General features: G+C 49.2%; 1 protein-coding gene across 1 annotated transcript; it reads right to left on the bottom strand.

Moving 5' to 3' along the window:
• Positions 1–43: 43 nt before the first annotated feature.
• On the bottom strand, positions 44–23,456 carry IL22RA1 (interleukin 22 receptor subunit alpha 1). The gene is made up of 7 exons (XM_055261531.1): positions 23,356–23,456; positions 18,913–19,045; positions 17,153–17,331; positions 14,250–14,425; positions 8,399–8,537; positions 3,531–3,652; positions 44–1,995 (listed from the first exon to the last, which is right to left on the bottom strand). The coding sequence occupies exons 1-7, from the start codon at positions 23,396–23,398 to the stop codon at positions 1,063–1,065; spliced, it is 1,725 nt and encodes a 574-aa protein (XP_055117506.1). The 5' UTR covers positions 23,399–23,456; the 3' UTR covers positions 44–1,062.
• Between the last annotated feature and the right edge of the window lie 1,456 nt (positions 23,457–24,912).

Genomic DNA, 24,912 nt, shown 5'->3' with positions numbered 1-24,912 from the left:
CTCCTTGTGTAACGTAGTTTTTTTAAAAAAAAATCACAACAGGAAATAGCTACCGTTTATTGGGCACTGCCCATGTACCAGGCACTACTGAGCACTTTAAAGACATGACTTAATTTCATCTTCACCACAACTCCATGAGGTAGGTTTTATGAGCCCCATGTTACAGATGAGGAAACCGAGGTTCTGGGCACTGATTCATTTGTTTGAAGTCACACAGCTTGTAAGTGGTGAGGCTGGAATTTGAGCCCAGATGGGCTGAACCCAAGGCAGAGTTTGCAAAGTTGTGACATCAGTACAGTGTGTTACTGTACCCGTCCAGGGGCCACAGCCCTCACCTTCCTTTCAAACCCCATTCTCAGGATAGGGTCTGAAACTCCTGCCTGCAGAAAAGGCTTGTGTGTCTCCCTCCCTGGTGGACTGCATTTTGCTTCGTTCTATCAGAGGAATGAAGCTGAAATCGCGCAACGTCAGGCAGTTCCCCTGGCTGGGAATGAGCCGCAGGCCACACCCCTCCCTAGAGTCCTGCCGTCCTGCTGGCCCTGGCCTTGGCAGAAGTGCAGGTTGTTCTGGTTCTGCCCAGCCTCCCACAGGGTGTTCTTTTCCAGGCTGTCTTCTCACCTTTGAGCAATGACAGAAGAGGCAGGGGCCCCATGCTCTGTTGGGCTAGATTGTGAAACTGGCCAGGGATGGGGCAAGGAGAGGCAAATTCCCCGAGCACTTTGAATCCAGGGTGTTAGGAGGTGGGGCTCTGGATCTCGGGGGTTTCCCTGCATTTCCTCGTTGCACTGTCACTTCTGCCTTGCAGGGTTCAGCAAGCACGCGCTTGTCTACACAGGCTGCTCCCCAGAGCTCCTCCGCTGCAGTCCTTATCATGCTGCTTTGCTCCGGTGAGGAGCGCACCCATGGCAGGGGCCCTGCATGCCACTCTCTCTGCTTCTCTCAAGGGCACCCGTCTGAGGCTGGACCGCAAGAGTGTGTGGCGTGGGCAGGCATGGGATTGACAGCCAAGGATGTGACACTGGGGAGGGACAGGGAGGAAGCCCCAAGCCTTTCCTATTCCCCTCAGGACTCCCACTGCACGGTCAGGGCCAGGCCTCTGAAAAGAGAATCCAGTTCTGTGGGCTGCTCCACGTCTGAGGTCTCAGGGCCTGGGCTCTTCGCTTCATCCCTGGGACACACAAGGGACTCCAGCAGGCCCCAGGGACTTGGACCGTGGTCCGAGGGGGAACATGGACGGGAAGGAGGTTGCAAAGGGAGGGACATGGGGTGGCCTTCGATCTGGACTGAGGAGAGGAGGGGGAGCTGGCCCTTTAGGTACTGTGGTGTCCCTTCCTCCCCACTGTGTAGCACATTTGGGTCACATGTTCTGTTTGTGCAAATCCCCAGGGGCTGGTGCAATGATTTTGCTTCTTGGGATTCCTCCATAGCCAAGGAGGTCACCTCCTGCAGAGAAAGGCCACCTGACATGCAGCTTCCAGCTGGTGGCTCTTTCTGAAGCTGACCTTTAGGCCTAAGGTGTTTAGGACTAGAAAGTGTCCCAGTGGGGGAGTCTTTGCCAGAACCTTCCATGCATACCCCATAGGAGGGAGGCCAGCTGTCCAGAGTGGCTTGAGGGGCATAGGAGGGAGGCTGGACCTTAGAGATGGCTTGTGGGGTGTAGAATGGGAGTTGAGCTTCGGGGGTCACCTGAGGTGCATAGGATGGGGGCCCGACCTCAGGGGCAGCGTTTGGGGCATAGGACAGTGGGGAGAGGATCTGGGGAGGCGGCACGTTGGAGGGCTGGAGGATGGAGATGTCCGGCTGCCCTAAGTAGGTGATCTCAGACAGGCTGTGCCGCTGTGGAGCTCCTGCGGTTTCCCTGGGTCCAGACACCCTGATCTGGGAGTACTGGACAGGCTGGGCCAGACTGCTGGGGCCGCTGAGGTCAAAGACAGGGATGAGGACGTGCTCCTGGATGAAGCGCAGCGGCTGGAAAGTCAGGACTCGCTGGACGTTCTGTGCAGGGACGACAACGGTCACCCCCCCATGGTTAGGTATGTCCCAAGCTCCTGCTGGTGATGTGGGTGGGTGAGGTCCTCCATAGGGAGGCATCTGGGGGCTTTTTCAAGATGCGTCTGTCCCATATCTCCATCTGCTTCCCAGAGACTCCTCTAGGTGCAAGCGCCTCCCTGAAGAGACGGGGTCTCTCAGCTCTTTGGTTCTAAAGTCTGGGTTATCTCAGGGAAAGAGATCTGGGCTCTGGTTTCTCCAGGAGGCAGATAATCCAGGGAGTAGATGACCAGGATTTGGGGTTGCCTAGGGGCATGCTCTCGAGGTGGTGGCCTGCATTGTTGCTTGACCCATGGGTCCCTGAGGGCCTCATACAGGGTCAGGGTGGGAAAAGAAGGAGCCAGGAGAGACCAGGAGAGCTTTACCGAAAATGCTTCATCTGGACTTGCACATTGAGCAAAACTCCCTCAGAGCTCCTCTGTCCCTCCGATGGGCAAGAGCAGGCTCCGGGGGCCCCAGGTGGCTCAGCTCATGGCTTCTGCAGTGGGCCTTGCTGCTCTAGCAGAGGGGGCACTGGCATCAGGTGGGGGCTGCTGATGTGATTTGTGGGGCTGGTATAGGGCTTTCCATTTTATTTTTATTTTTTTAGTGGGGGGTGGTTCTGGTCTTCACTTGCTAGACCAATTCTAAAAGAGCTGTAACAAAGGGCTTTCCACTTAACAATTAGTTTTGCCATTTAAAAATTTTCTGTTTAAAATGGCCAGGTGCAGTGGCTCATGCCTGTAATCCCAGCACTTTGGGAGGCTGAGGCGGGTGGATCACCTGAAGTCAGGAGTTTGAGACCAGCCTGGCCAACATGGTGAAACCCCGTCTCTACTAAAAATACAAAAATTAGCCAAGTGTGGTGGTGCATGCCTGTAATCCCAGCTACTTGGGAGGCCGAGGCAGGAGAATCGCTTGAACTGGGGAGGTGGAGGTTGTGCTGAGACGAGATCATGCCACTGCACTCTAGCCTGGGTGACAGAGTGAGACTCCATATCAAAAAAAAAAACTGTTTAAAAAATCAGTTCTGAATATTTGAAAATTGGGAGATTTAACAATATAATCTGAAACTCTGGCTTCTCTTGAAAAACATGACGATCAGGCAGTGCTGGGCCTGCATTCCTACATGGTGGTGCCAGGCTGCCCATTTAGACAGGGCATGAGTGCCACGGCTCTCCTGGCACCCACCATTCCTCCCTCGTTGCCTTGCTGCTCACTGTAGTCCCACACCACCCTCCTGGTGCTAGACACTTCCAAGCCATGTGGGTTTTTTATTCCATGTCCACTATTCCTGATCACCCACCCCTCTTCAATGCATCCTGAGACCTGCTGGACCACACGTCTCTTGACTTTAGGTGGGACTGTGAACTCCATGAAGGGAGAGAACAGGCCCATCTCCTGCTTTGTCTGTGGATCCCTGCATTTTGGGGAGAACTGGGGACCTTGGAGCCCAGGCCCTCCCCTGGACCTCTCCCTCCTGCCCCGGGGGGATGGCTCACCAGGGAGTTGGGAGGTGCAGGCGGCTTGGTGACATATCTGTAGCTCAGGTAGCAGAGCACTGCGACGAGGAAGCCCATGGAGAACAGGAAGCCTCCGGAGAAGGAGTAGGTCCACGTCCGGTCTGGGAAACCAAAGGGGCCAGAGAAGGAAGCATGAGGCTGGGCTCTGCCTGGGCCCGGTTGGGTCCGGCCCCACGTGTGGATGCTGAAAACCCTCTCCGGCAGGGCTGGCAAGGCCTCTCCTACCCTCAGAATGCAAGACCACAAATGGAAGTCCATATACTGTATGTCTAAATAGTCAGAATTTACACATTATATTTTTACACTGTTAAATAAAATGTTCTAGGTTTCCACCTTGACAAAAAGACTTTTTACAACCACCTGGGATGCCATATTTTAATTCAGAGTTCTTGGACTTCTCTAGGTACTGTGCTGAAGTGGGAAGGTACAGGGAAAGCCCGCAGCGCACCGCAGGCCCCAAGCCCAGCCCAGCCCAGCCCAGCCCAGCCCAGCCCAGCCCAGCTCCATCCCACACTGCTAGGGCCCTCACGCACATGTGTATAGATGCCCCAGCCCTCATGGTCGAGCTCATCCATGTCCCCCCCAAATAGCCACCTGTTGGTCATCCTTTGGGCCAAGGGTCTGCACTGCATGTCAGCAGTGTCTGCCCTCATGAGGAATGACCCCCAAAAGAGGACTGCCTAGACGGATCACAGGCTCTGGGCCATATGTACAGAGAGTTTCAGGGTCCCAGGTACTCACAATGTGATCTAGAAAGGAGGTCACAGGATCCAGATGGACCTGCCCCCTTTGTTGTAGGGAGTCTTCATCTTGCAAGGAAGGGAATGGCCAGGGCAGGGCCAGAGAAGGGCCTTCTAAAGTGCTGGGTGCAGGGAAGGGCCCCTCTTGCCTGAGTCTAAGGGCGGTCCTGACTCCCTGGTAGGGCAGAGGCAGAGGGAGGGGAGAAGTGAAAACAGGGAGGCCTGTCCTCTCCACCTCCCTACCAAGGTAAGGGACAGGGCATCAGGGAAGATCTTGGTCAAGAAGGGAGCCTGGGAAGGCACTGTCCTGTCTAAAATGGAGGCGAGAGGGATGACTAGGGCTCTAGTGCCCAAGCCTCTCCCTGTGTCCAGCATCTTTGGGATGGGTGCAGCTGGTTCCAGGCAGGGCACACTTCCTGTCACCAGTCCAAGTGGGACTTGTGAAGGACTTACGGAGGAAGAGGTTGTTGGAGTTTTTGTTAAAACTGACGATTTGCAACAGAGGGAAGGTGACTCGGAGAGTCAAGACCCCCGCAGTCCAGGCGCCTGCTAATCACCCTCCCTCTCTTCCTGCCCCTGTGCGGCCTCAGCTTGGAGAGTTAATCAATAGCTCCGATGACCTCGGCGATCACTGTGAACCCCGGGTACTGCTGGAACCTCTACTTCTAGCCCACTCCTCGATCCTCCCCTAGCCCACGAGCTTGGGCCTCTCTGGGTCAGCTTCCCACTTCGGTGAAACCCTGTCTCCTGTCACATGTTACCCCCATCCCTACTCCAGGAAAAAGACCCCACCCGAATGTCTATAACATTCCTGGAAAACCACTGCTCTTTGTTTCAGGACAGAATAGGGACATAGAATGGTCTGTGGCTTGACATAGTTCCATTTCACATTCACACTGTGTGTATTGGGTACATTGCCATTTCACCCATAGGGAGGCTGGATGGAATATAAAAACACTACCAGCCTGAGAGTAAGGAATACAGGGTGTCAGAGGCCTGGCTCTGCCACAGATATGCTGAGCATCCTTCCTGCTGCATGACCCTCTCTGGTCTGCCCTTTAATAATAACAGTAGCCAGCAGTGGCTGAACTCCTACTACGAGCCATGATCTGTATGATCATGTAGAGCTGGGTGCTCTACCTGTGTTATCTCACTACATCATCAAAACACAGCACAGAGGGATAGGGATGCTCCCTTCTATGGATAACAAAGCTGAGGCCCAGAGAGGTTAAGTGACCTGACCAAGGTCACACAGCTACTCAGTGGAGTTACATGTGTAACTCAAAACTCATCCTCCCTGCCACTCTGCAAGGAAGCCTCAGTTTCCTCATCTGTAAGAGTAGGATATGAGGTGAGATGGCCCTTAGAGCCTCTTCCATCATCAAGATGCTGGGACAATGCTCCCTGACCCTCCCTGTTTATCTACGGAGAGGCAGGTAAAGGGGATTCTGAGGGTAATGCAGACGTCAGGATACACAGTCAAGGGCAGGATGCATCACTCTGAAATGGAAGTAGGAGGATGAAGTGTGCAGTACCGGGGGCTCACTGTAAACAAAGTTGCAAAGTTGTGGGTAGAGCCCAGCCTTCAGAACCAGATGAATCAATCAGGTTCCCCGAGCAGCTGTGTGGTCACAGGCAAGTTGCTTAACCTCTCTGAGCCAGAGTTCCTCCTCTGTAAAATGAGGATGATGCTACCCAGCTTGCGGGATTGTTCTAAAGATTAAATAATATATGTTACATGTAATAATAAAGATTAAATAATATACGTAAAGCATTTGGCACAACTATTTGCTTGGCAATATAGTAGAACCTAATAAATGTAGGAATTGTTTTAAATGTATTTTTAAGGATAAGGTGCCTTCTATATGTCAGCGAGAAGTAGCCACCAGGAAGTGTGATTTATATAAAAGCTACAGTCTTAGGAAAAAATGGTATCCCATTATGAACAAGACCAAGTAAGGACAAGGCAACAGAAGGGCCTTGTGGGTAAGGGTGGAGTGGTCTTCACATTGTCAAAAAGCTGGTGGGCCAGGGCCTGTGGGTCAGGAGCAGGTGAGATTTATCTAGGACAGTCCAGGGAAGGGGGTCATGAATCATACAAATGCTCCCAGCTTAGCCCCAGAACGTCAGTTTCCTTCTTCTAGTTCTCCTCTCGCCAAGTTCTATTCTGAGCTCCCGAGCAGCCTTTGTCCCAGGAAAGGCATGCCCCGGGCAAGTGGCCAGTGTTGGCTGTTCCATGAGGCATAGCTCCCCTGCCAATTGGTGCACTGGGATTCAGGTGAAGAAATCAGTCTCTTGTGGGCTGTTTGGAAAACTGACGAGTTTCCGAACAAACGTGAGGACCACAGTGTCATTTTCTAGGGCCCAGCTCTGGCAGCTGCCTGGCCTCTGATTATTGCCTCAGCCCAGGCATCAGCATCCCCATTTGTCAGAGGAGGGAACAGGCTCCCAGAGGCTGAGTGACTCCCCCAGGCGCATGGTTGGCTGACATCTGACTAATACTGTGCCTTCTCATTCCTCACGCGGTACTTCTCTTTCCACTGTGCCACACGCAATGTCCAGCTTGCAAACTCAACTCTATTCTGAATGTTGGCATGGTTGGAACTGAAATCACTTACTGACATCATGAATCTGAACATGAGGATAAAGTGGAGACTGTTTTACCAAATCTGTCACATCCATTGCCATCACCTTCATCCTCTAAACCTGTAGCTCTGAGCAATACAACGTTTCCCTCCGTCTGTGAGAAGAAACACTAATAAAAACATCATGATGCTTGTGATGAGAATCAAGTTTCAATGTGCTAGAGGAAGGGACCATCTCACTCAGCAGATGATTCAAAACTATATCTAGGCCGGGCGTGATGGCTCATGCCTGTAATCCCAGCATTTTGGGAGGCTGACGGGGGGCGGATCACTTGAGGCCAGGAGATCAAGACCAGCCTGAGCAACAGGGTGAAACCCCGTCTCTACTAAAAATACAAAAAAAAAAAAAAAAAATTAGCCAGGCATGGTGGCACACACCTGTAATCCCAGCTACTTGGGAGGCTGAGGTGGGAGAATTGCTTGAAATTGGGAAGCAGAGGTTGCAGTGAGCCCAGATTGTGCCACTGCACTCCAGCCTGAGCAACAGAGTGAGACTCTGTCTCAAAAACAAAAAACAACAAAAACCCACAAAAAACCCAACTGTATCTATAGTAGCTCTGTGGTAAGAGCACGGCCTCTAGAATTAGGCCTCATTCCATCTCTCAGCACCTGTGTGACCTTGGGCAAGTCACTTTTTTTTTTTTTTTTTCCTGAGACAAGGTCTCACTCTGTCATCCAGGCTGGAGTGTAGTGGTGCAAACATAGCTCTTTGCAGCTTCAGCCTCCTGGGCTCAAGTGATCCTCCTGCCTCAGCCTTCGGTGTAGCTGGGACCACAGATGCACGCCACCATACCTAGCTAAGTTTTTGATTTTTTTGTGGAGACGGGGTTTTGCCATGTTGCCCAGGCTGGTCTTAGACTTCTGGGCTCAAGTGATCCTCCTGCCTTGGCCTCCCAAACTGTTTGGTTTACAGGTGTGAGCCACTGTGCCCAGCCATGGGCAAGTTACCTAACCACTCTGAACCTCAGGTTCTTCATCTGTAAAATGAGGATGAAAATAATACCTACCTCATAGACTGTTCATGAGGCTTGCCCTTGGTTGTGCCTGGTTCCCGGTTAGCACTGCAGATGCTAGTTATCATGATACCATTATTATTATTTGACTTTGGAAGATATTGAGGGATCTTTTTATCTTCTCTGCTTCCCCCCCTGCAGATTTTCCCTCCAGTATATCTCACCTGGGTTAATATTAAGGTGAGTTTGCTTTGCCAAGGTACACACAAGGCCTGTCAGAGAGGGGAAATCCAGACATAGGCTGGAGGGTGAGAATCAAACATTTGCTTTGATAACTCATCAGCCAACTCTTTTATGGATAAACAAAGATTGACTTCAATAACACACTGATAACCCTTCCATGGTTTTTTAGAGTGTTGCCAAGTCTCACCTTGGTTACAGGGAGGAAAGAGGAGAGTCAAGACTTGAATTCGGGAGCCTCACCTCCCTCTGGTTTCAGCCGAACTTACCTGGCAGTGTCTTCACTCGGCACATGTAGGGGGCACTCTCCTTGGACCAGGTGGGGACACAAATCATGATGGTGCCAAGGAACTCTGTGTCAGGGGTCAGGCCGAAGAACTCATATTCTCTCTGCTTCCCTCCAAGGTGCTGAATTGGACAGAGAACGCAGCGTGATTCCTGTTACACACCGATCTCCACATAGAGCCCAAGGAAGCTTGCTCACTCCTCCTGGATTCTGGTTTGGTGCTGATGGGTCTGTCTTCAGCCTCTGTTTCCATTCCCCTCCCTTCTGCTTTATCCCCAAATCCAATCAGTCTCCAAGCACGTGCGCCTTTCACTCACAACAGTGTCTGGCCCATAGGCAGTGGTTATACACACTAGCAGCTGCCATTATGACCTCCACCACCCTCCCACGCTCCCACTATCCCTCCTTCTTCCAATTCCTCTTGTCCTTCACCTTTTCGTGGTTAAACATCATAAACTCTTTGAATATCCATTCCTTTCTTTCTTTCCTCATTGCTTCTGCCTTAATTGGGCCTCAAGGCTTCAGCCCGGACTCTAGCAGTAGCCTCTTTCATGGTCGCCCATCTCTGGGTTTGCCCCTGTTCACTTCCATATTCATCCTAGTGTTACAGGGATCGTTCTAAAAGATAATCTCATTATAATGCTCTTCTATTCAAAAGCCTTTGATGGCCTCACCCATATTTACGGAACACAGTCCTGGTTGCTGGCCTCCAGTCCAGACTCATTTGTCTCTGCAGCCCACCTGGCTCTGCAGGCTCATCAATGCTGGATACCTGCCACTCGGATAAACACCTACCTTGCATAAGAAAGCCCTTGTTTCTTTGCATCTGCCAATCCTTCTGCTGGAACCGTGTTTTGATTCTCATTTTTCTGTGTATCTCTCACTTTTTGACCCAGAACTCCTCTCCCATGGCTGCCACATGTTATCCTGTCTGGCTCTCCTCCTACCTCTCTGATTGGTCTTTCACTGGCTTTGGCCCCTCAATGTTGTTCTGCAAGATTTGCTCTTCAACCATTTCCTTCTCTCTCACATACTCTCCAGCCACTTAGTGATCTTATCTGAACCCATAGCTGCTGTGAGCACCGATGTGTGGATAACTCCCAAACTTATCTCAGGAAGAGCTGTAGAGTTTCTGATGGGCCCTGCCAGCTCCCTGCTGAATAGTACCACGTGAGCATCTCTAAGTCCACATGTCCAAACATGCTGCCCTCCTCTCTCTGGGGCCAGCCCCATCCCAAATCCCAAACCCAAATCTGTTTTTGATTCTCTAATTTTGATAACAGCATCACTCTTCTTCTCATCTCCAGGGCCTAAACCTTGAAGCCATTCTGGACAAATCCCCTCTCATATCTTTGGTATCAAATTGCCCTTAAAGGATCCAGAAATCTTCCTTTAAAGGGCCAGAACCTGTGTTCTCGGGAGTTCAAAAACTGAGAATTTTCTTCTTTGGCTCTTTGTATTTCAGCTCTGCCTTCTCTTTTTCAGGCACATGGAGGCCAAGATTGAGGGTAATTTATTGTTTTCTTTTGTGTGTGTTTATGGGGGTGGTGGTGACAGTGAGTGAAGAAGTACATAAATAAATTTTTTAACTTATTGTTTTGTGGAACTCATGTGGTTGAAACCGGACACATTACATATCATGAGACAAAACTCCAGGAGAGTTGCCAAGGCCCTGATTCCTCCTTACCCAAGTTTTTCACGACCTCCATCCTGGTTCAGGCCCTCATTTCCAGCCTATACCATTGCAATAATCTTTTGACTTGCCAGCCTGATATCTCTTCCATTTCCATATTTGATCTTTCTTCATTCTAATCCTAGTAATTTATAGCTTCTATTGGACCAAACATCCCAAAAGAACAACTATAAATTCTGAGCAAAATGAAAAACAACCACTTAAAGGCATTGGAAAGAAAATAAAAGCAGGCACATATTGGAGAGAGGAGAAATGGCAATGGGTACATTTCCCATTGTCTTGTAGCCTGAAGGCAGACCCCAGTCTATACCTTGTGGAATGGCTAAACCTAGACAGAAACCCTATATTCTCACTGGCTTGAACACCCAAAAGGCAGGGCTTGGAATAACCACAGCAGCTGGAAAATGAGGGGAGAAAGCACAGACAGGAGAGATCATAGAGAAGGAGGCCCAAGCTCTGTGTATAAACTCTGCTCAAATCCCTGACTGGCCCCTAAAGTAGGCATGAATGGGGTAAACTCCAAGCAGCCCAGGTAAAGTTAAAAAACAAAAAAAGAAGAAAGATTTCAGAGTTTGGAGTTCAGCCAAATTAATTGCCTGCTAAAACCAGATGAAACCAAACCAATACTCTTTGGAGGAATATAACAGAATCCACAGTAATTTCAACATAATGTCCGGGATACATTTCAAAATTGTTAGACATACAAAGAAAGAATATGTGACCCATATTCAAGAGAAAAGACAATAGTGACTGACCCTGATGACCAAAATGTTGAATTAGCAGACAATGATTTTATTTTATTTGAGACAGAGTCTCACTCTGTCACCCAGGTTGGAGGGCAGTGGTGCGATCTCAGCTCACTGCAACCTCTGCCTCCCAGGTTCAAATGATTCTCCTGCCTCAGCCTCCCGAGTAGCTGGGATTACAGGCACCTGCCACCATGCTTGGCTGATTTTTGTATTTTTAGTAGAGATGGGGTTTTACCACATTGGCCAGGCTGGTCTTGAACTCCTGACCTCAAGTGATCCGCCCGCTTTGGCCTCTCAAAGTGCTGGGATTACCGGCATGGGCCACCTCGCCTGGCCGACAATGATTTTAAAGCAACTGTATAACAATGCTCCAGGAAGGGAAACAAAATATGCTCATATTGAATGAATGAATAGAAAATCTCAGTAGAATGTGGAAACTATAAAAGCTAGGAACTTTAGAATTGAAAAATTCTAGATATTATATCTGAAATTTGAAAACCCACTGAATTATCTCAACAACATTTTGGAAATGACAGAAAAAATAGAGAACTTGAAGACAGATTGATAAGAGAGAATTAAATAGTGGTGATGGTTTCACAACTTTGTGAATATACAAATAACACCTGAATTGTATGCTTTAAAAGAATGAATTTTATGGCATGTGAATTAATGTCAAAAAAAGGTAAAGGCTGTCAGAGCTGTCTGCAAGAGATACATTTTAAATATAATAACAGAGACAGATTGAAAATGTATGTAAAAAGATATCCTGTGCAAACCATAAGAAGGCTGGAGTGGCTATATTAATATCAGATAAAGAAGACTTCAATACAAAGAGTATGACTACAAATAAAAAGGAATAATTCATATGACAGAAGGTTCAATCTATCAGGAAGATACAACAATCATAAATGTATATGTATTTAATAACTGAGTTTCAAAATGCATGAAGCAAAAATGCACAGACTTAAAGGGAAAATAGACAAATCCACAATTATAGTTGGAGAGTTTACTATTTTCAACAATTAAACGACCAATTGACCTCTCACCTAAATCAGGAAAGACATAGAAGATCTGAATAACACAATTAACCACCTTTACCTAATTGATATTTATAGCGCACTCCACCAAACAACTGCAAAATATACATTCTTTTCAGGTGCACAAGGAACGTTAACCAGGACAGGCCATAGGCTGGGCCATAACACAAGCCTCGATAAATTTAAAAGGACTGAAATTATACAGCGTGTGTTCTCTGACCACAAATTGAATTAAATTAGAAATCAACAATAAAATGTTTAATAAGACCCTAAATATTTACCAAAAAATAGATGTGATAAGGACTCTCCCTGCTCAGTAATCTCTAGTGGCTCCCCCAACTACCGAAAGAAACAAATATTCCTCCCCTCCACCACCCTATCCCTTCTACAGCATAGTCCCATCCAGTCTTCTGAGGTTTATCTCCCGGGGTCCCTCTACGTCAGAGGTTCTCAAGCTTTGCGCTGGGGAAGAAGCGCCTGGGTTGCTCACTAAAATTCAGATCCCAGGGATGCAAGTGCAAAAACTTGATGAAGTTGACTGGAAGGAGACCCAAGAATCTGCATTTTAAACAAGTGTTGCAGGAGATTCTGATGCTGTTTGTTTGGGACCATGGTTTTTGTGTGTGTGTGTGTGTGTGTATGTGTGTGTGTGTGTGTGTGTGTGTGTGTGTGTTTTGAGATGGAGTCTCACTCTGTCGCCCAGGCTGGAGTGCAGTGGTGCGATCTTGGCCCACTGCAAGCTCCACCTCCTGAGTTCATGCCATTCTCCTACCTCAGCCTCCTGAGTAGCTGAGACTACAGGCACCCGCCACCATGCCTGGCTAATTTTTTGTATTTTTTAGTAGAGACAGAGTTTCACTGTGTTAGCCAGGCTGGTCTAGATCTCCTGGCCTTGTGATCTGCCCGCCTCGGCCTCCCAAAGTGCTGGGATTACAGGCGTGAGCCACCGTGCCCGGCCGGGACCATGTTTTAAGAAACTGTTTTACATGTCTTTATGCTCTTGTCAAAGTGGGCAGTTCTGTGCTTTTCAAAAATGTTTTAAAGTTGGCTGGGTGTGGCGGCTCATTCCTGTCATCCCAGCACTTTGGGAGGCTGAGGCAGGAGGATCTCTCGAGCCCAGGAGTTTGAGACCAGCCTGAGCAACATAGTGAGGCCCCGTCTCTTTTTTTGTTAAATGGCTTAAGTTTTGCTGCTTTTCTCTCTGATCATGGTGGGGCAGTATAGGCAGGCCAGTGGTGGGAGAAAAGTGGGCTAAACAGAGCTGGATTTGAATCCTGTCTACCCTGTTATTTGCTGAACTATCTTGAGCAAGTGACTAACTTCTCTTGGTTCCCTCATCTAGAAAATGGAGATGATAGAACCTGCCTCACAAGGCTGTGGTGAAGATTAAATGACACAATATGCAGGTATTACCTGGCATGCCTCAGAAATTGATACTGGCCCAATACCAATTTCTGTGGCATGCCAGGTAATATATGAATATTAATAACATAATATGCATATTATGCATATTAGGCTTTCTGGAAGCCAGTACCAATTTCTGCAGCATGCCAGGTAATATATGCATATTATGTCACTTTTGGCTTCCCAAAAGTTTTCTAGAAGTCTTTCAAATCTTGCTGTGCTGACATCCTGCCCCACCTCCCAATACCCATATTTTCCTCTATCTATAGCTATTTGAATTCTTGTTTTAACTCCCTTTTCACCCCCTAGATTATAAGCTCCTTGCATGCAGAAACCACAAAGTAGTAAATAAATATTCATTTAACTGAATTGTGGATTGGTGGCACATGCTGAGGGTAGGGGGTATCAAATATTTTCTGAATACGAAAAGAAATAATTCATATATTATTTGAGAATTTATGCCCTTGCCTTCCACCTCTTATTATTACTCATGCTTCCACATTGCCTGTATATAGTTCCTGCAAATAGTGGAGAACTACTGCAGCAGTAGAAATTGATTCTAGCATTTTCTAATGTGAACATCTGAAGATATTAATAGAGGTTGTTCTCCAGGATGTGAGAAGGTGTTAAACAAAAAACCATGTAAATATTATGCAAAAAAAGCAGCTTCTCTGGTCAAATACATTTGGGAGAAGTTGTATTAAACAAATTGATAGTGGAGTGTTGGCTCTGCAGGACTTGTCAGAGCCTTTAGCATGCTATTGTGTGTGTGAATCTACAAGAGAGAAGTTGTCATTTGTGATGTTTTCCAGGCTTCAAGGAGCCTCTCAATGTTTTGGGAAATGCTAATTTACATAACATGTCCCCTTTTTTTCTTAAAGCAACTCAGATCTAATTGGGAGGGAAGAGGCTTCCTAGGCAGAGAAAGACCAGGGTGCAACATGCACTTACCATTTGGTAGGTGCGGTTGACCTGGAGCTCTAAGTGGTAGAACAGGTCATGGAAGATGTCTTCCAGGGTTAGCTGGTGGCCGTCCCCTGCACGGATGGGCGTGGGGGTAGGATGAACAATCATCTGAATCGATCTCACTTTGGGGATACAGGTCACATCAGGTGGCTTGAGGGCAGCTGGGGATAGGGAGAGAGAAAAGAGAAAAGAAAAAGTCAGAATTGGTGGGCAGTGTCTGAGGCCACCCTGGACAGTGGAAAATGACTGCTCCCTCTCTCCTTCCGCTCCAGTGCCAGCTATGCTTCTGAAAGCACTGGCTAAACAAACAGTGAAAAGAAAAAAGTTTCTGCAAGCCCTGGTGTTTCGGTTTCAGGCTGGCAAAGGGATGACCAAGAGTGGATGAGAAGAGCTCTGGGTGAGGGGCACCAGTCCCCTAGCTTGGTCATGCCTTTGGCTTGCCCCCACACATCCCAGCCCCCTGCGTCCCCACCTTAAGTCAGCCTAGAGCACCCTTCCTCCCTCATCTATTGAGTATGACAGCTTTGGGGATGTCAATGACATCAACTACACATCCTAAATAATGTCTGGGGCCTAATACTATTGGTGCAGCCTCAAAGATCAGGCTGAAGACTTCTGTCTCTCTCAAGATGGAATTTTCCAAATAACCAAATTACCTTTGCTGGTTTACAGACTCCTTTGAGAATGTGGTGAATGCTGTGGGTCTTCTTCCCGCCAAAATGTATATATACAAAAATCTTGCATCCAACTTCAGGGATTCATAGACCTCATTTACCCTGAATCTAATTTGTAAAAATACCTCAATGATCCATTGGCCTCCAAGATTGAAAATATCTGAGTCAGAACAATGTTTACTTCATTGCTGCTAATAAAATTGAAAAACTGAGCTGTATGTCCTCAAAGAGGGAAATACATAAGTAAATTAGAGTATCTCCCTAGAATGGATCATTTTGCACTGTGAAATATCTTGTTGTGCAAAATGTTTAATGATATGGGTAAATGTTCATGATACCAATATATGGGGAAAAAGAAGCTAAGACAAAAAAGCAATGCCAGATTGCAAAGTAGATACAGCTGCTAGTAACTGCAGTTACGTTAGAATGTTAAGATTATTTTGGGTGACTTTTATTTTTCTTTGTATATTTCTATATTTCACACATTTTCTACAATGAATGTGAATTCACTGAACAAGCCAGGTTAAAAAAACAATATTTTACTTAATTTTTTTATTTTCTTAAAAAGCTATGTGTGACTATAAAGTCAGTTGGTGAACATCATCACATGCTTAGCTTGTGTGGGGAGTTTGGCAACTGTATTAGTCCGTTCTCACACTGCTAATAAAGACACACCTCAGACTGGGTAATTTATAAAGGAAGGAGGTTTAATTGACTCACAGTTCCACATGGCTGGGGAGGCCTCAGGAAACTTACAAAACGGGAGGCAAACATGTTCTTTCTCACATGGTGGCAGGAAGGAAAATGAGAACCGAGCAAAGGGGGAAGCCCCTTATAAAACCATCAGATCTCATGAGAATGTACTCACTATCATGAGAATAGCATGGGGGAAACCGTCCCCATCATTCAGTTACCTCCTACTGGGTCCTTCCCACAAGACAGGATTATGGGAACCAAATTTAAGATGAGATTTGGGTAGGGACATAGCCAAACCATATCAGCAACTGCTATCCACTCATCCACTCATTTACTGAATATCTTTTTTTTTTTTTTTTGAGACAGGATCTCACTATGTCACCTAAGCTGGAGTGCAGTGGGGCAATCCCAGCTCACTGCAGTCTTGACCTCCCGGGTTCTAGATACCCTCCCACTTCAACCTCCTGAGCAGCTGGGACTACAAGTGTGTGCCACCACACCCGGCTAATTTTTAAATTGTTTGTAGAGATGGGGTCTCACGGTGTTCCCCAGGCTGGTCTTGAACTCCTAGGCTCAAGTGATCCTCTTGCCTCAGCTTCCCAAAGTGCTGGGATTACAAGTGTGAGCCACCACGCCGGGCTATTGAGCATCTTCTATGTGCCAGGAACTATGCTGAGGGCTGGGAATACAGTGGATTCTGCCGCCCACACATGCAGTTCTAGGGCTCACGTTTTAGAGGGGTAGGCAGATGATAACATGTGTGAGCAAACACAGTAATTGCAGTGTGTGATCTGAGCCATGAAGACAATAGACCCTGTATTGCAATAGAGAATCACAGGTGGTGGCCTACTGAAATCAGGTCATCAGGGCTAGAGGTGGGGACACTGACTTAGGAGGTGATGTTGAAGCTGAGCCGTGAGGACTATAAAACAACCAGTCATGTGAAGAGCTCAGAAGTGCCCCCAGAGAGTGGGAGCAGCAAGGACCCCAAGGCAGGGACTGTCAGAAGCTTGGCCGCTCGATGCATTGGGAAGACATGTTCAAGATGAGGACCAGGATAGGCAGGGCCTCGTGGGCCGTGGCAAGGAGTTGGATCTTCTTTTTAGAGTCATGAGAAGCTGCCCGAGGGTTTTAAGCTGAGAAGAGAAGGCGGGATTTATGTGTTGAGGAGATCTCTCTAAATGCTCTGTGGAGAATGGGCTGGAGGAGGTGGTAAAGAGGAGAGTTGGGGAAACAAGTTAGGTGGCCTTGACAGCAGTCGAGGGTCAAGATAAGGGTGGTCTGAACTAGGGAAGTTGGGGTGGAGGTGGAGAAAAATGAACAAACCTGCTAGGAACACACTGTAATTGGTGGGGGTGGGGAGCTTCCCTAAAAGGCACATCCCCAGCTGCCCCCTCCCCTTGCAGAGAGCCCCTTCTGTACCCTCCACCCACTCCAGAGGGGAAGAGGCCATCCCACCCCGCAAACACCTGCACTTTCCTCTCCCCTCCCCCGAAACCCACAGGGGCTCCAACTCACTGTGCTGCAGAGAGCTGAACCTGTCAGTCATCTTGGTGGCTGACCGGCCTCCCACACTGACAGCGGTGACCCTGGCATAGTAGAGCTCCGTGAGGTTGCCCGTCTCCACCGTCAGGTTGCAGGACTTCCGGGTGATCTGCTGACAGCCCTTCTTTGCCACCCAGTCCCTCTCTCCGTACCTGCAGGCCAGGAAGGGGCCAAGTCACCGTGGTGATGAAAAGGCCAGCGCTAGGCCTGTGGCTTATTAATAATGCCAAAGAGATCTAATATTTACTTAGCACGTTCAGTGGCCCAGGTCCTTTATGCGAATGATCTCATTTTGTTCTCACAATGATTCCCTGAGGCATATGCGTTCTTCTCTTTTTCTTTCTTTATTCCTTCCTTTCTTTTTTATTTTATTTTATTTTTATTTATTTATTTTTTGAGACGGAGTCTTGCTCTGTCACCCAGGCTGGAGTGCAGTGGCGCGATCTCGGCTCACTGCAAGCTCCGCCTCCTGGGTTCACGCCATTCTCCTGCCTCAGCCTCTCCGAGTAGCTGGGACTACAGGCGCCTGCCACCACGCCCGGCTAATTTTTTGTATTTTTACTAGAGACGGGGTTTCACCGTGGTCTGGATCTCCTGACCTCGTGATCCACCCGCCTCGGCCTCCCAAAGTGCTGGGATTACAAGTGTGAGCCACCGCGCCTGGACTTTTTTGTTTTTTCTTGAGACACAGCCTTGCTTTGTCACTCAGGCTGGAGTGCAGTGGTGCTATCTTGGCTCACTGCAACTTCTGCCTCTGGGGTTCAAGTGATTCTCCTGCCTCAGCCTCCCGAGTAGCTGGGATTACAGGAATGCACCACCATGCCTGGCTAATTTTTGTATTTTAGTAGAGACAGTATGGCCACCCTGTTGGTCAGGCTGGTCTCGAACTCCTGACCTCAAGTGATCCACCTGCCTCAGCCTCCCAAAGTGCTGAGATTATAGGTGTGAGCCACTGTGCCCAGCCTATTCGCTTTATTTTTCAAATAAATTAGATGAGGCTCAAAGAAGTAAATTGCCCAAGTGTTTGAAGTATGCATGTGGAGACCCAGGATTTGAACCCAGCCAATCTGAGTCCATATTCTGGGCTCGTCATCACCATAGTCCTTTGATGTGGGCCCTGTTATCCCCATTTTACAGATGAGAGAAATGAGGCTCAGAGAGGGGGAAGTGACTTGCTACAGGACAACGTGGCACGACCAGGAGGGGAAGCCAGGTTTGAGGACTCCTGAGCCCAGGCCACCCCTCCTCACCTGCATGGAAGGGAGAGGAGCAGGAACAGGAACATGGGCTAGAGGGGCTGGGTGCATCTTCGGTTGACCTGGTCTCACTAATAATAATAAAACAATTATTGGTAGCTTATAATTTTCCAGGCACAAGTGCTAATGACTTTATCTGTTTAACCCACCCAACAACCCTGTGATGAAAGTGCTATCATTGTCCTCACTTTGTGGGTGCAGAAACTGAGGCTTTGCGAGGTTATCTGGCTGCCCAAGGTTATACGGGCAAGAGCTGGCATTTAAGCCCACACAGCCTGACCCTATCACCTGTACTTTTTACCCTTATATTATTCTCCCTCTGCAAAAGAAACATAAAGGAGCAAAGCTTTATCTGGGAGGGGCTGTGTGACACCAGTCCTGGTGGGGACATGGGAACAGATGGAGAGGAGGGGAATTCCTTGGAGAGGGGCTGGCTTCAGAGCAGTCAAAGGAGGTGGGGTCAAGAGAGAAGCCTACGTCTTATACTCGATGCTGTAGACCGTGTCTGGGGTGCCCTCCGGCCCGCTGTCCCACGTCAAGATGTTTTCAAAGTTGCTGGACTGGAATTTCACGTGCTGGAGCAGATCCGAGGGGTCCTCAGGGGTGTGAGCTGCAGGAGGGTGGGAGGAGGGTGAGCAGGGGCTTTCCCAGGGTCACCCTGCCCATGTGTGGGCTCAGTCAGAGTCCTGCCCCATGTAAATTTCATGCAAAGTGCCTTTGCTTTCAAGATGCCAGCCTGGGGTGGGTAGGGAGACCCCGGCCCCCAGCCTTCTACAAACGGACCAGCAAGAGGGGATGCTCCCCACGCTGTTCTAACCAACCATCCACTCTCAGCCATTTTGCTTTCCAATGAGCTGTGATTCACATTCCGTAAATGTCACCACCTTACAATGTTCAGTTCAACGGTTTCTTAGCATTTTCACAACGTTGTGCAATCATCGCTATTATCTAATTCCAGAACATTTTCAGCACCCCAAAAAGAAACTGCATGCCCATTAGCAGTCACTCCACCCATTCTTCTCCTCCCCTAACCCCTGACAACCACGAATCTACTTCCTGTGTCTGTGAATGTCCCTACTCTAGACTTTTTATATAAATAGAGCTTGGCTGGCTTCTTTCATTTAGCATAATGCTTTCAAGGTTCACACTTGTGGTAGCATGGATTAGTACTTCCTTTTTAGGGCTGAATATTCCATTGTATGATATAGTACATTTTGTTTATCCACTCATCAGGACATTTGGGTTGTTTCTACTTTTTGGCTACCATGAATAATGCTGCTATGAACACTGTGTTCAATTTTATAAGTGGACATATGTTTTCAGTTGTCTTGGGTATATAACTAGAGTGGAATTTGGTAGGTTATATAGTAGCTCTATCTTTAACCTTTTGAAGAACTGTAGAACTATTTTCTAAAGTGGCCGCACCATCTTTTTTTTGTCTTTGAGACAGGGTCTTACTCTGTTCCTCAGGCTGGAGTGCAGTGGAGCGATCGTGGCTCACTGCAGCCTCGACTTCCTGGGCTTAAGCAATCCTCGCACCTCAGCCTCCTAAGTAGCTGGGACTACAGCCGTGCACCACCACATCCGGCTAATTTATTTTTAAATTTTTTGTAGTGATGGGGTCTCATATATTGTCCAGGATGTTATGGCTGCACCATCTTAAATTCCCACCAGCACTGTTTGAGGGGTTCGATTTCTCCACATCCCCATCGATGCTTGGTATTGTCTCTCATTCACTTTTTAACACAACCTGAAGTTGGTGTCCTCACCCTTACTTTAGAGATATGTAACTAAAATGGGTAAGATGTAACTTGCCCCAAGTTGATCAGTTGAAGCAATGGTGGAGGAGGCGCTCTTGACTGAGCCCACACGTGGGCAGGGTGACCTTGGGAAAGTTGTTTAAGCAACGAGATCTTCCATTGCCTCATCTCTAAAATGGATATAGTTGGATTTACCTAAAGACAAGCAACAATGACAACAGCAGCCACTGGCATTTGTGAAGTGCACGGCCTCTTTCAGGCAAGTCCCTTCCTTCATTAAATCCTCACAACAATGTGCCCACTATCACTATCCCCATTTGATGAATGAGCTCAGGCTCAGAGAGAGCTGCTGCCCAGCATCACAGTTAGCATGTGAAGAACGTACAATATTCATCCCAGTGCTAGACTGGTTGTGGGGCGGATAGAGCGGGGTGGCATCTGTGAATGTGTTTAGTGTCTAACAGGCCCCTATGTACATGTGTTGAGTCTGGAGGGAGGAGACCTGGGAAGGGAAGACATTCGCTCTGTAGGGAGGGGGCTGTCTTGTTCACGCTTTTATATGAGGGTGGGGGGCTTCAGGGACCTGAGCACCTGATAAAGGGATGAATTTAGGGAGGAGGAGGAGAAAAGCTGGCCCTTGAAGGGTCCACAGCCCTCTCTTCCAGGCTAGGTCTTTGTCCAGCCCACTTCTGCTTCTGGTAAGGGAAGGGCAGTGAGGGCCTGAGCCTCAAGGAAGGGGCTGGGGAGGGGCTGCAGCCTCTGAAGCAATCTGCACTGTAAACAAAGAGTCCTTAACTTATAAAACCCTTCCCTCAGGCCCCCAGGCTTGGGCTGTGGAGAGCAAGAGCCTGCGGGAAAATGGCGGCCCAAGCTGGCAGCTGGCTCGGAGCTCGGAGGCCCTGGCCGGCTGTCGTGGGAAATAAACAGGTGGGAAAATGTTGAGCAGCCCCAGCTGGGTCAAGGCCTTCCGGCCTGGGTGTGTGTCTTGGATATGTCTGTGCCTCTCCTTCCCCAGACACGACTACGACTGCCAGTGGGCCCAAGGTGTGAGGGAGCAGACAGTTACCGATCCCCCTACTCCAACTCTACACACGAGAGGGGTCCTTAGGCTTGGCGAGGACCGATGGGGACAGGGAAGAATCGTCCGACTCCGCTGCACGTCCTCTGGCTAACCTCGAAGCCTGCCCTCCTCTCTGAATTTGGGTTCTGGCCCAGCAGCTGCAAAATATCTTCAGGCTTCCTGGAGTCCTCAGAATGGGGCCTTAGGGATGGCGCGGGGAGGGGTCTACTGCCTCTTCCCAAGGTGACGGCTGTGCCGTGGAGCCTTAGGATGTAGCTGACATCTTGTTTGGATGTGAGGCTGGGTGGAATTGGGGTCAGTTCTGGAGGGAGGGGTCCTGGATTCAGGGCTGAGTCTAAAGTTGAGGAAAGGAGTCCAGTCAAGATCAGATCTGAACAGTGGCTTCTGGTTGGGTGGTGGGTCAGGGCAGAAGGGTGAGGGTGGGATTTGAGAAGCCAGGCTCCATCAAGGCTTGGGGTAGAGTCTGCAGCGGGAACGGTTGCTGGTTGAGGTCAGTGTTCTGGGTGGGAAATAGAGGGCCCATCTGGGTTGCAAGGAGGCTGGTGGCTGAGGTGGGGGCATGTTGCCAAGGCAAAGGACCCTGGGCTACGTGGAGGTTGGCACCACTTTTCAGGAGGGAACTGCAGTTAGCTTCCTGAAGTGGGGTAAGTGAACCTAGGCCCATTCCTCTCTTTTAGGGGTGTCAGGGACTAACAAGATCTCCCTCTTCTCCCGCCCTCCTCACTCCTTTTCCTCCTCAAATCTATCATCCATTCCTCAGCCTGTGTTGCTTCGGCACTTCCCGGGTGAAAGTCTATATTGTGAAATCTGGGGAGACATGTGTTGTGTGGAGCCTGGCAGCCTGGCGGATTTATAAAAGGCAACTTGTTTTTTCACATTCATGTGGAAAAACAATGTTCTGTCGACCAGCTGGGAAGCTAAGGAAAAATACACAAACAAGAAACAATTCCACATGCTCTGGAGTCAGCCTAAGATTGGGGGGGTGAGGGCCTGGGGTGTGCAGCGCGAGGCAACTGACACTTGACAATCTCCTAAGGGCTGTTTCTTGGGGTCCCCCATCTCAAAGGGCTGGGAGCCTCTAGGATTTCTAACCAGTATGGCTGAGGGTCTAAAGGGACGTCGTGTCTTGGGGCCTCGAGGGGGTGCCTCACATCTTCCTGGAACGCCTAGCCTGATGCTGGGAAGCAGACTGGAGGGGCCCCACAGAGCTGGAAGCCCTGGGGACACAGGCAGCCCTGGCACGACAGTGGCAGAGGGGGTGGGAAGCTCTGCCCCTTCGTGGGCCTCGTCCTGCACTTGAGCAAGGAGGGCCTGGCCGAGGCCATACCTGCTCACCATCCTCAATCAGGACTATGCTTTGACTTCCTAAGGAAGTTCCCTGAATTTCATGCAATGCACCAGGAGAGCAGAGACACAGTCTAGGGTCTCACGTAACGTTCTCCATAGTGATGAGCACCCCCCTCTCACTTTATTGGCTTTGAACACTATGCCCTTAAGCCCTGTTTCCAAATGAGTCCTGTGTCTTAAGACCTATTAATGTAGCAGACCTGGCCATTCTAGGAGAAAATGCTCTTTCAGATCTATGATAACAAAAGGGGCCAAAGAGGCCCTGCAGGGGCATGGAGGGAGGCAATGGTGAACGCAAGCTTCATTTCCCCCCGTCCTTCCTCCGCCTCCCCTTGTCAGGCCAGTGCCAGGTGAAAGGCAGAGGAAGGGATGGCACAACCTGTGCCAACACCGTTTGAGGGACCGAAGGATGTCTGCCTCCTCCAGGCCAATTCTGCATTCACTGAGGTGCAGCGATCCAGCACCCCCAGTTCAGACAGCTGGCTATATCCCCCAAGACCTGAGGGTCCTTTGGGTCCCTGGAAGAACCCAGGGTCTGAGGCACCCTCTCATGCCCCCAGCAAACTAAGCTGGGCATTTGCTTCTCCGTGAACACCCGGCACCCTGCTCAGCCCTAGCAGGGGAGAAACTGAAACTGGCTCTGCTGGGGCTGGGGAGGGTGCTGGGGAGGTGACCCTGATCGTTGGCCCCTGGGATGAGGGAGGTCTGACCACAGGGTAGATGGGCACTCACCAGCCAGGGATCCCACAGTCAAGATGGTCAGCAGCGTCCTCATCGGGGCCGGCACAGAGCCCTCCCTTGGCCTCTACTCTGCGGTGCACAGAGGCAGGGCTGGGAGTCTTGGCGCCCTGGCAGCTGGCTCCACCCGGGCATGGGGCGGGGAGAAGGGGGTGGGTGGGACCTGAGCCGGTGGGGAGCAGGGGTACAAAGGTGTCCTGGCCCCGTGTGCTCTGGAATTCCAGGTTCTGGGCGGGATCTAAGGGAGTTCCCTTCCGACTTGCAGAAAACAGCAACAGTAACAGGCTGGCTTGTTTATCTGGTCTGGTGGCTGATTCATCCCAAGTGGTTTATCAAGGAGCTGAGAGGCAGAAAAGGCAAGAATATTCCACGATATGCAGGCTTATCAAAAAGCAATTTGGCACTGTGGATCAAAAGCCTACACCACATGCCTATCTTTTGCTTTAATAATTCTATTCCTAGGGGATTTACCGTGATGAAAATAACTGGACAAGAAGCGGGGGGAATAAAAGTCCCAGAATGTTTCCTGCAGCAAAGGAATGTTTCCTGCAGCTGTGACTCCTTTGCTTTTCTGGCAGGAGGAGATTGAGGGCACCTGATGCTCCTCCTTGATCCTCCGTATCAAGGCAGGTCTCCATGCTCGGGGTGGGCTTGGGAACAGCTGTCCCCTAGAGAGGCCGTTGGGGGTGAGGAAGCCCAGCCGCTGTTACCTTGAGCCTTTAGGCCTAGGATCTGCAAAAGGCTGCTCTCCCATCATTTTGCCACATGGGGCAGGGTCTGCACACGAGCTTCGTGTGAATGAAGGACATGTGTTTAGAAATGGTTTTCTCCTTCCTGCAGGGCCCGGAGAAGGTTGAAGGGCCCTGGGGCCTGGACTCTGGTTAGGGTGGACACGACCGGAGGGTCCTGCCCCTGGGGAGAGTTTGCCTGGCCCCAGGTGCACAATGGCAAGTGAAATTTTAGCAGGGATCCTGCCAACGGGTTGGATGTAATGGGCTGTGATATCCTGGGATCCGTGTTTAAGTTTTTCTTTCCTGAATTGTAATTGTTTGTTATCAGCCCCGATTGCTAAAGTTTGTTTGACGAAACAGCCAAATCTAAGCTGTGCTTTGGAGGAATTAAGGTAGGGCCCATGCCAGTCATTTCCTGAAATTGCAGGAAACTACATTTTCCAGACTCTTTTATCAACTGCTTTCTGATAGGTTTAGCCTCTGGGGGAAGACTGGGGAGGCAGAGATCAGAGCATTTCTCCCCTCGTTTTCTGCTTTGAGTGGCTTCCGCATCAATGGCCATATCTCCTCTGCAGCTCCCGCTCCCTCTGGACAGTCCATCAGCCAGGCAACCCCCTATGTCTTTCTCGTTCCTGTCTGGAGGCCAGCTCCTGGCTCTGGCAACACCTTCTTCCCTCATCTTTCCCTTCAGTTGGTAGGATGGCACAGCTTCCTGCTTTGGGGAAATCTCTGAACTGTCTGTCCTGATTAGTGTCCCAGCTCCTTCATCCTCTGGGTGACGAGTTCCTCTACAGTAAAGTCCCTTGGTCTGAAAGACTGG

This window comes from Symphalangus syndactylus, chromosome 22 (genome assembly GCF_028878055.3).
Source record: "Symphalangus syndactylus isolate Jambi chromosome 22, NHGRI_mSymSyn1-v2.1_pri, whole genome shotgun sequence".
Classification (NCBI taxonomy): domain Eukaryota; kingdom Metazoa; phylum Chordata; class Mammalia; order Primates; family Hylobatidae; genus Symphalangus; species Symphalangus syndactylus.
Note: the sequence above shows the minus strand (reverse complement) of the source record. Positions and strands in the feature narration are given on the sequence as shown.

Excerpts from the sequence above, each read along its gene's own strand:
- IL22RA1 (XM_055261531.1), bottom strand. The coding sequence starts at position 23,398 with ATGAGGACGCTGCTGACCATCTTGACTGTGGGATCCCTGGCTG. Across the intron at positions 17,332-18,912 it reads TACAGCATCGAGTATAAGAC|GTACGGAGAGAGGGACTGGG; the intron begins GTAGGCTTCTCT and ends CCTGGCCTGCAG. Across the intron at positions 3,653-8,398 it reads CCGAGTGAAGACACTGCCAG|ACCGGACGTGGACCTACTCC; the intron begins GTAAGTTCGGCT and ends TTGGTTTCCCAG.